Consider the following 11,650-nt stretch of genomic DNA (forward strand, 5'->3'; position numbering starts at 1 on the left):
CGGTGCGGGAGCGGCCCCGGGCCGCCCGCCGGAGCCGGGCCCGGAGCATGCCTCTGAGCCCCGCGGGCAGCAAGCATGAGAACCCCGAATCGCCGCCGCCAGAGCCCCCGGGGGAGCGGCAGCCCCGCTCCGGGGAGCCCAGCCCCGGCCTGCGGGAGGAGCCGCGCCTGGAGCCGGCCCGGAGCTCCTCCGCAGGGCCCCGCTCGCCAAAGCTGCCAAAGCTGCCCCCGCGGATGGAGGAACCCGCGCCCGGCGCCATCGTGGTGCGCATCGGCATCCCCGACCTGCAGCAGACGGTGAGAGGGGAGAGGAGGGAATGAGAGCGGCCGGGACGGGAACCGGGATGGGCAGGGAGGGGAGAACCGGGAGAGACACCGGGAGACGGGATGGGCAGGGAGGGGGGAACCGGGAGAGACACCGAGAACCGGGATGCGCAGGGAGGGAGAACCGGGAGAGACACCGGGAGCCGGGATGCGCAAGGAGGGGGTACCCAGAGACACCGGGAGACGGGATGGGCAGGGAGGGAGAACCGGGAGAGACACCGGGAGCCGGGATGCGCAGAGCGGAGCGGTCCCGAGCTGCGCTGGGAACGGGCCCGATCCGCTCCCAAACCGGCCCCGCTCTGTTCCCAAACTGGCCCCGATCCGCTCCCAGAGCTGCCCCAATCCGCACCGGGACTGGCCCCGGTCCTCACCCGGGATGCGCATCCCAGAGCGGCCCCGTTCCGCATCCAAACCGGCCCCGCTCCGCACCCAGAGGGTCCCGGTCCTCACCTGGACCGGCCTCGATTCTCACCCAGGATGCGCATCCCAAACCGGCCCCGATCCGCACCCAGAGCGGCCCCAATCCGCACCGGGACCGGCCCCGGTCCTCACCCCCGATCCGCATCCTGACCCGTCCTTACCCTCGCTCAGACCGGCCCCGATCCGCTCCCGAACTGGTCCCAATGCGCTCCCGGGATGCGCATCCCAGAGCGGTCCCGGTCCGGGCCCTGGTCCTCACCCAGAGGGGTCCCGGTCCTCACCCAGAGGGTCCCGGTCCTCACCAGAACCGGCCCCGGTCCTCACCCAGAGGGTCCCGGTCCTCACCAGAACCGGCCCCGGTCCGCCCCCGGGATTTGCATCCCAGAGCGGTCCCGAGCCTCGCTCAGACCGGCCCCGATCCGCATCCCGGCCCCGCAAACTTCTCCCCGCCCGGGCCCGGCAGGACGGGTCCCCGTCCCCGGTGTCCTCGTCCCGGTGTCCCCTCCGGTCCCGGTGGCAGCGCTGCCATCCCGGCGGGCTCCGGTGCGGCCCCTGCGGGGACCCGCATCCACCGGGACCGGGATTGGGACCGGGAGCGGCTCCGGGAATGGGAAATGGGAAATGGGGGAGACTCCAGTGCCGGCCTGGAACAGGAATCTGGACTGGGGCCAGGATTGGGATCAGCTCTGGGACAGGGACTGGGACCAGGACAAGGTCTGGGATCAGCTCTGAGACCGGAACAAGGACTGGGATCTGCTTTGGGACCAGGATTGGGATCAGGACCAGGCTGGGAATGGGAGAGGCTCCAGGATGGGAACTGGGACCAGGACCAGGCTGGGAATGAGTTTGGGGCTGGTACCAGGCTGGGAACACGGGCTGCTCCAGAGCTGGCCTGGAACCAGGGCCGACACTGGGACCAGAACTGGGACCAGCTCTGGGATCGGGACCAGGTTTGGGATGAGCTCTGGGATTGGGACCAGGATTGGGATCAACTCTGGGATTGGGACCAGGATTGGGATGAGCTCTGGGACCCAGGATTGGGACCGGGACCAGGATTGGGACCAGGATCGGGATGAGTTCTGGGAACGGGATTGGACAGAGACCAGGATTGGGACTGGGCTCTGGGATCAAAACTGGGATCATCTCCGGGACCAGGTTTGGGATCAGCTCTGGGACTAGGACCAGGACTGGGACCATCAGGGCCAGGCTGTGGGGCCTGAGCCCGGTGTGTGATGGTCACTTGTGTCCAGAGTGCTGGGGGCTCCTCTGGGCTGGACACTGGGATGGTGTGGGCTGGGACGGACACTGGGATGGTGTGGGGTGAGATGGACACTGGGATGGTGTGGGCTGGGATGGACACTGGGATGGTGTGGGGTGAGATGGACACTGGGATGGTGTGGGATGGGACGGACACTGGGATGGTGTGGGCTGGGATGGACACTGGGATGGTGTGGGGTGAGATGGACACTGGGATGGTGTGGGGTGAGATGGACACTGGGATGGTGTGGGATGAGATGGACACTGGGATGGTGTGGGCTGGGATGGACACTGGGATGGTGTGGGGTGAGATGGACACTGGGATGGTGTGATGGACACTGGGATGGTGTGGGCTGGGATGGACACTGGGATGGTGTGGGGTGAGATGGACACTGGGATGGGGTGAGATGGACACTGGGATGGTGTGGGGTGAGATGGACACTGGGATGGGGTGAGATGGACACTGGGATGGTGTGAGATGAGATGGACACTGGGATGGTGTGGTGGACACTGGGATGGTGTGGGGTGAGATGGACACTGGGATGGTGTGGTGGACACTGGGATGGTGTGGGGTGAGATGGACACTGGGATGGTGTGAGATGAGATGGACACTGGGATGGTGTGGTGGACACTGGGATGGTGTGGGGTGAGATGGACACTGGGATGGTGTGGGATGGGACGGACACTGGGATGGTGTGGTGGACACTGGGATGGTGTGGTGGACACTGGGATGGTGTGGGATGGGATGGACACTGGGACGGTGTGGGGTGTGATGGACACTGGTGTGGGATGTGGTGGACACTGGGATGGTGTGGTGGACACTGGGATGGTGTGGGATGTGATGGACACTGGGATGGTGTGGGATGTGATGGACACTGGGATGGACATTGGGATGGTGTGGTGGACACTGGGATGGGATGGACACTGGGATGGGGGGCCATGTGTCAGTGCCATAGGTGGGATCTGCCAGAGTGACCCCAGGAGTGACCCCCAAGAGTGACCAGGAGTGACCCCAGAAGTTCAGGAATGACCCCAGGAGTGACCCAGAAGTGACCAATAGTGTCCCCAGGGGTGACCAGGAGTGACCCATGAGGACACTCCATGGTGGCACCACAGGTGCCATCCCGGCCCCTCCAGGGATTTGGGAATTCCCTGGAATTGGAGGATTTGTAGGGAATGAAAAGCAGGACGAGCTTTAGGGCCTAATTAACAGCCCTAATTAGAGGGGTGGGCAGTGCCTTGGGGCTGCGGGTGACAGAGAGGGGACAAAGAGGTGACAAAGAGGTGCCAGACCTGGGGTGAGCAGAGGACACTGAGGGAGGTCAGGGAAAATTCTCTTTTGGGGCCTGGCGTGGGGACAGCAGGGTGGTGGCACTGGGGACACATTGGCTGTGACTGGTGGCACTGGGGACATGGAGGTGGCACAGGCTGGGGACGCTGGGGACACATTGACTGTGACTGGTGGCACTGGGGACACGGAGCTGGCAGAGACTGGTGGCACTGGACACACAGAGCTGGCAGAGCCTGGTGACACTGGGGACACATTGGCTGTGTCTGGTGGCATTGGGGACACAGAGCTGGCAGAGACTGGTGGCACTGGGGACACATTGGCTGTGTCTGGTGGCATTGGGGACACTGAGCTGGTAGAGGGTACTGGGGACACAGAGGTGGCAGAGACTGGTGGCACTGGGGACACATTGACTATGACTAGTGGCACTGGGGACATGGAGCTGGCACAGGCTGGTGACACTGGGGACACGGAGCCTGTGTCTGGTGGCACTGAGGACATGGAGCCTGTGACTGGTGGCACTGGGGACACAGAGGTGGCAGAGCCTGGTGACACTGGGGACACATTGGCTGTGTCTGGTGGCATTGGGGACACTGAGCTGGCAGAGGCTGGTGATGCTGGTGACACATTGACTGTGACTGGTGGCACTGGGGACACAGAGCCTGTGTCTGGTGGCATTGGGGACATGTTGGCTGTGACTGGTGGCATTGGGGACACTGAGCTGGCAGAGGCTGGTGACGCTGGTGACACATTGGCTGTGACTGGTGGCACTGGGGACACTGTGGCTGGCACAGGCCGGCGGCCCTGGGGACACGGAGGTGGCACAGGCTGGTGGCACTGGGGACACGGAGGTGGCACAGGCTGGTGGCATTGGGGACACTGTGGCTGGCACAGGCCGGTGGCCCTGGGGACACTGTGGGTGGCACAGGCCGGTGGCCCTGGGGACACTGTGGGTGGCACAGGCTGGTGGCCCTGGGGACATGGAGGTGGCACAGGCCGGTGGCACTGGTGTCTAGGCAGAGGATCTGGAATGTTCTGGAATGTTCTGAGGTGTGTGGAAGGTCGGGAATGTTCTGTGGGGTGTCCCAGTGATCCCAGTGCGAGATTCCAGGGAATCCATGGGATATCCCACTGATCCCATTCCAGGGAATCCATGGAATATCCCACTGATCCCATTCCAGGGAATCCATGGGATATCCCACTGATCCCATTCCAGGGAATCCATGGAACATCCCAGTGATCCCATTCCAGGGAATCCAAGGGATGTCCCAGTGATCCCGTTCCAGAATTCCAGAGAATCCATGGGATGTCCCACTGATCCCATTCCGGGGAATCCATGGAAAAGGAAGGGATGAGGATGGGGATCATTCTGTGGGAATGTGAATTCCAGGGGATGGGACAACATTGGAAAAGTGAGGGATGAGGATGGAGATCCCACAGGAATGTGAATTCCAAGGGAAACACCTGGAAAAATGAAGGATGAGAGTGGAAATCAGTGTGGGAATGTGAATTTCCATGGGAACACCTGGAAAAACGAGGGATGAGGGATCTCTCCTCTTCCCACCAATTCCCTGCCTCCATCCCAAGCCTTTTCCATCTCCAGTTTTCCCAGTACTTAAATCCCAAAATCCACAAAAATCCCAAAATCCCCCTCTCCATCCTCCTCCATCTCAGCCATTGGAACACTGAATAAAAAACCCCAAAAAATGGAAAACCAGGAAAATTTTCTTCCTACAAAAAAAAAAAAAAAAAAAAAAATTGGAATTTTTGGGAACGACCCCCACCCTTTGATCCTTCCCCGCTCCCGCACTGCGGCAAAAAAATTCCTTGGATGTGGAGAATTCCAATGGAATTTTTTCCCCTTTTTTTAAGAGGAGAATCAAAGCGGTTCCGAACAGCCCCGGGGCCGCTTTTTTCCCTTTTTATTTTATTTTTTTTTCCATGGAAATTCGGCTCCTTTCAGCTCCATGAATGGAGCAGCTGCTCCGCTTTTTTTCTCCCTCTTTTTCATTTTTATTTTTGCCCTTTTTTTCCAATTTTTTGGCCACTTTTCCAATTTTTTGCCTCTTTTTTCCATTTTGTTTGCCTCTTTTTCAATTTTTCCCCTTTTTCTCATTTTTTTTTGGCCTCTTTTCCAATTTTTTGGCCTCTTTTCCATTTTTTTTTGCCTCTTTTCCATTTTTTCCCTTTTTTTTCAATTTTTTTGGCCTCTTTTCCCCATTTTTTCCCCTTTTATTCCATTTTTCCTTGTTTTATTCCATTTTTTTCCCTTTTATTCCATTTTTTCTCTTCTTTTCCATTTTCCCCCCTTTTTCCCATTTTTCCCCCCTTTTTCCCATTTTTCCCCCCTTTTCCCCCATTTTTTCCCCATTTTTTCCCCATTTTTTCCCCTTTTGTCCCCTTTTGTCCCCTTTTTTCCCCTTTTTTCCCCTTTTTTCCCCTTTTCCCCCCATTTTCCCCCCATTTTCCCCCCATTTTTTCCCCATTTTTCCTCATTTTTTCCCCATTTTTTCCCCATTTTTCCTCAATTTTTTCCCCATTTTTTCAATTTTTTTGCCTATTTTCCATTTTTTTTTTTGCCTCTTTCCCATTATTTTTCCCCCCGTCCTCATTTCCTGCAGGTTCTTCCTGTGGATTTTTCCAGGATTTATTTTTAGGGAGTTGTTTTCCCATAGAGCCCCCAAAAAACCCCACTGAAAATCAAATTAATAATTCCCCCAAAAATCCCCTGGAAGGATTTCGCGGTGCTTTAACCAAAAATCCCAAAATCCTTGAGCGTGGAAAAGAATTCCAAGATCAAATCCCAGAGCCCTGAGAGCCACATCCAGGAATTCCTTGGATTTCTCCAGGAAAACCTCCCTGGGCAGCCCCTTCCAGCCCCATTTTGGATTTTCCATCCCATTTTTTCCAACCCTATTACGGCTTTTCCAGCCCCATCCTGGTTTTCCAGCCCCATTTTTGTTTTTCCAGTCCCATCCCAACTTTTCCAGCTCCATTTTGTCTTTTCCAGCCCCATTTTTCCAGCCCCATTCCAGTTTTTCCAGCCCAAATTTTCCATCTGATTTGGGCTTTTCCAACCCCATCCCAACTTTTCCAGCCCCAGCCCCATTTTTCAGCCCCATTTTGGCTTTTCCAGCCCAAATTGTTTTTTTTCCAGCCCCATTTTCCAACCCAATCCCATTTTTTCCAACCTTGTTTTGGCTTTCCCAGCCCCAACCCCCATTTTTTCCAGCCCCATTTTGACTTTTCCATCCCATTTTTCCAACCCTATTTTTCCAGCCCCATCCTGGTTTTTCCAGCCTCGTTTTGGTTTTTCCAGCCCCAAATTTTTCATCCCATTTTGGTTTTTCCAACCCCATTTTTCCAACCCCATTTTTCCAGCTCCATTTTCCCAACCCCATTCTGGTTTTTCCAGCCTCATTTTGGCTTTTCCAGCCCAAATTTTTCTTCCCAGTTTGGCTTTTCCAACCCTATTTTGGTTTTTCCAACCCTATTTTTCCATCCCATTTTTCCAACCCCATCCTGGTTTTTCCAGCCTCATTTTGGCTTTTTCAGCCCAAATTTTTCATCCCAGTTTGGTTTTTCCATCCCATTTTTCCAGCCCCATCCTGGTTTTTCCAATCCCATTTTTTCCAGCCCTATATTGGCTTTTCCAGCCCCAATTTTTCATCCCAGTTTGGCTTTTCCAACCCTATTTTGGTTTTTCCAACCCTATTTTTCCAACCCCATTTTTCCAGCCCCATCCTGGTTTTTCCAACCCCATTTTTTCCATCCCCATCCCAACTTTTCCAGCCCCTATTTTGTTTTTTCCAACCCCTAATCCCAAATAAACATTAAAATTCTGCATTTTCATCCCATTTAAACACCTTTTTAAACCCCAAATCCCAAAAATCCCAAGGAAAACTTCCCCATTTCTCCCAAAAATCCTGATTATTTCCCACCCAGAGCATTAAAAACCTCCTGGAATATTCCAACAAAACTCCAAATTTCCCCGAGGGCAAAGTCGCCCTCCACGAGCTCAATCAAAGCGAAATTGGATCGATGGGAAATCCAAATAAATTTAATTTTATTTTTTTATTCCGGGTGAAATTTCCCCTCGAGGCAAAACCAACCGAGGCTGCCCCAAATTCCCGATTTTTATTTTTCCAAGGAAAATCCCGTTCTGATCATTGAATAAATTGAATAAATTAAAAAGATTTTTATGAGCCAAAAAAAAAAATCCCTTTTTTTTCTCTTCCTTGTTCCAAGAGGATTTTCTGCTTCCATTGATGGGATTTTTATGGAAAAACTTCAATCCTGTTTTTTAATTTTTCACTTTATTTTTTGGGGAAAGCGCTTAAAAATGGAATTTTTGAGTGGTTTGAGGCGAGGAAAAATCAGTGTGGAAATTAAATTAGTTGAGAAATTGTAAATATTCCTCAGCACTAAAAAAAAAATTGGAAAAAATAATAGCCCTAAAAAAAAATTGGGAATAATAACCCTAAAAAAAACTCCTGGGGGAGCTGGGAAAGGGCTGGAAAATTCCAGAGAAATTTGGGAAAATGGGCTCTGGACTCATCCCGGAATTCCCAGGATTTTTCCTTCATCCTAAATCCCATCCTGGAATTCCCATATTTATTATTATTATTATTATTATTATTATTATTATTATTATATTTTATTTTATTATTAATTATTTCCCAGCTTTTCCCATGGCGACATCCATAAAAATTGTAATTAATTATCCCACATTATTATTATTATTTTACTTTATTTTATTTTTATTATTAATTATTTTCCAGCTTTTCCCATGGTGACATCCATAAAAATTGTAATTAATTATCCCACTACTATTATTATTATTATTATTATTATCATTATCATTATCATTATTATTTTACTTTATTTTATTTTTAATTATTAATTGTTTCCCAGCTTTTCCTGCGGTGACATCCATAAAAATTGTAATTAATTACTCCACATTATTATTATTACTATTATTATTTTTATTTTATTTTATTTTTAATTATTGATTGTTTCCCAGCTTTTCCCCCGTGACATCTACAAAAAATGTAATTAATTATCCCACATTTATTATTATTATTACTATTATTATTATCATTATTATTATACTTTATTTTATTTCAGTTATTAATTATTTCCCAGCTTTTCCCATGGCGACATCCATAAAACTGTGATTATTTATCCCACGTTTTTTATTATTATTATTATTATTATTATTATTATCATTAATATTATTTTACTTTATTTTATTTTAGTTATTAATTATTTCCCAGCTTTTCCCATGGCGACATCCATAAAAAATATAATTATTTATTCCATTATTATTATTATTAATAATAATAATAATATTATATTTTAGTTATTAATTATTTCCCAGCTTTTCCCACGGCAACATCCATAAAAATTCTAATTAATTAATTCAAACCATCCCCCCCCAAAAAATGAAAATTAAATTAATTAAACTTTGTCCTTTCCCACTCTCCAGGAATTTTTTTTTTTTGGTTTTTCCACAGAAAAAAAATCCCTTTTAAAAACTCGATTTTTTTCCAGTTGGAATCCAAACCTTCTTTCATTATCGTGACATTCACGGGTCGCTGAGAATTCATTAATTATGGTTGATTAATTAACCAATCAAATCTTTCTATTCATTAATTATGGTTGATTAATTAACCAATCAAATCTTTCTATTCATTAATTATGGTTGATTAATTAACCAATCAAATCTTCCTCCCCCTGCTCTGTTCTCCTGGGGGGGAATCGATGGAAATTCCATTTTATTTTTTAATTTTTTATCCTGTTTTTTTAATGGAATGAGGGAAACCCGGAGTGAGGAGCAGGAGGAGGAACAAAATCTGGAATTAACTATTTTTTCCTCTTGGAAAATGATTTATGGGAAGTTTTTTTGGGGAATTTTCGGGTGGGAAAAATCCTTAAAAAGCCTCAAATTCCAAAGAGGATTTGGGATGATTTGGGATCATCCAAACCCCTGCCTGGAATTGGAAAAAAAAATCCCAAAAAGTAAAAAAAAATCCCCAAAAATCCCAAAAAATCAGAATTATCCGAGCTCGCTTCTATTTATTAACACCAAATTAATATGAATTTATTAATAATTTATTTATTCATCCTTAATTAATTAACATTCCCTGCCCAAATTAATTCCCCTTCGGAATTTCCTCGGATTCAAATCCCGACTTTATTTAACTAAACAAAAATCCCATCGTTTGTCGTTTCCAGGGTTAATTCCCATTTTTTTCCAGCAACAAAAAAGTTGGAATTTTTATCCACCTCATTTTAATTCATATTTTCCTAGATTTTTTTTAGTTTTTTAATGGATGCATCAAATCCCTGGAGATTTTTTTTTTCTTGGCCTGTTTGGAGTTTTTTCCCAAAAAAAAACCTTAATTTTTTTGAGTTTTCCCTCCCAAAAAAATTTAATTTTTTTTGGTGCTGTCACATCTTAAATAATTAAATTCCTTTTTTTTTTTTTTTTTTTTTGTGGGAAGCAGGAGAGAAAATTCCATACGGAGCCAGAGGAATTTGTGGGATTTAAATTTAAACACGGAATTAAAGGAAGGAAAAATCCAGATTTTAAATGGAAAAAAACAACCAAATAAACAAACAAAAACGGATTTAAAAAATAGATTTTTAAATGGATAAAAAAACCAAAATAAATTCCTCCTTTTATTCCATTTATTTCCCAGCTGGGAATTCCGAAGGTTTTTCCTGGGAATCCGAGGGTGGAGCTGGAATTTCTTGGGAACAACCCCTGGAAAAGTCGGACCAATCCCAAGGATTGATCCCAAGGGGGAGTGGTCGGATAAATTCCTCCAACATTCCCGGGATTTGTTTTTGGTTTGGAATTCAAAGCTCCGGGAGCTTGGAAGAGGAAAAACGGGATTTTTTTATCCATGGAAAAAAGGGATTTTCCAGCCATGGACATGGAAAATTGGGATATTCCATCCATGCAAAAGAGGAATTCCTCTTCCATGAAAAAAAGGGATTTTCCATCCTTGGAGAATTGGGATATTCCATCCATGGAAAATCGGGATATTCTATCCAAGGAAAACAGGGATTCCTTATCCATGGAAAAAAGGGATTTTCCAGCCATGGACATGGAAAATCGGGATATTTCATCCATGGAAAAAAGAGATTCCTCATCCATGGAAAAAAGGGATTTTCCTTCCATGGAAAAGAGGGATTTTCCTTCCACGGAAAACAGGAATTCCTCATCCAAGGAAAATTGGAATATTCCATCCATGGAAAAAAGGGATTTCCCTCCATCCATGGAAAAAAGGGATTTCCCTCCATCCATGGAAAACCGTAATTCCCCATCCGTGGAAAAAACGGATTTTCCTTCCATGGAAAAAAGGGATTTTCCATCCACGGAAAATCAGGATGTTCCATCCATGGAAAACTTGGATTTTCCATCCATGGAAAATCAGGATTCCCCATCCATGGAATTTTATCCCTTTGGAAAATCTGGGCGGACACGGAGGGAAAACAAGGGAAAGTCGGAGCCGCCGATGGGAAAAGTTGGGAATTTTCGCTGTGGGCTGGAGTTGGTGAGTCCTGGAATTTCCCACAAATCCCTGCTGGATATTCCTGTCGGGAATTCCTGCTGGGATTTTTGGGATGAGGAGGATGAGGAGGGAGGGATGATGTAATTCCATAGGGAATTCCCGACATTTCCCGCTGTGAATTCCCACTTTTCCCACTGCAAATTCCCACTTTTCCCATGGCTGACCCCCCTGAAATTCCTGATTTCCCCTTGGCCAATTCCCAATTTCCCCTCAGCCAATTCTCAACATTTCCCACGGCCAATTCCTGATGTTTCCCGTGGCAAATTCCCAATTTCTCTGAGGCCAATTCCCAATTTCCCCACGGTGAATTCCCGATTTCCCCTCAGCCAATTCCCAATGTTCCCATGGTGAATTCTCTATTTCCCCGCAGCAAATTCCCAACATTTCCTGTGTCCAATTCCCAATGTTTCCCATGGCCAATTCCCGAGATATCGCCATGGCCAATTCCCAAAATTTCCTGTGGCCAATTCCCACTTTTCCTGTGTCCAATTCCCAATGTTTCCCATGGCCAATTCCCAATTTCCCCACAGCAAATTGCCAATGTTCCTGTAGCCAATTCCCGATTTCCCCACGGTCAATTCCTGATGATTCCCATGGCCAATTCCTGATATTTCCTCTCGGCAAATTCCCAGTCTCCCCACGGTGAATTCCCAGTGTTCCCATGGCCAATTCCCAAGATTTCCCCATGGCCAATTCCCAATATTTCCCATGGCAAATTCCCAAAGTTCCCGCAGTGAATTCCCGATGTTCCCATGGCCAATTCCTGATTTCTCCGTGGC

The 11,650-nt window shown here is 48.1% G+C and overlaps 1 protein-coding gene across 1 annotated transcript in view; it reads left to right on the forward strand.

Moving 5' to 3' along the window:
* Positions 1 to 47: 47 nt before the first annotated feature.
* Positions 48 to 11,650, forward strand: part of SHANK3 (SH3 and multiple ankyrin repeat domains 3) — a gene marked incomplete at its 5' end in the record, with an annotated part of 158,618 nt that continues 147,015 nt past the window's right edge. The window contains one exon of the mRNA XM_083860077.1: positions 48 to 296. Within this exon, the coding sequence (XP_083716203.1) occupies positions 48 to 296 (249 nt within the window). The remainder of the gene's footprint in view (positions 297 to 11,650) is intronic.

This window comes from Zosterops lateralis, assembly GCF_965231275.1.
Source record: "Zosterops lateralis genome assembly, chromosome: 4".
In the NCBI taxonomy this organism is placed as follows: domain Eukaryota; kingdom Metazoa; phylum Chordata; class Aves; order Passeriformes; family Zosteropidae; genus Zosterops; species Zosterops lateralis.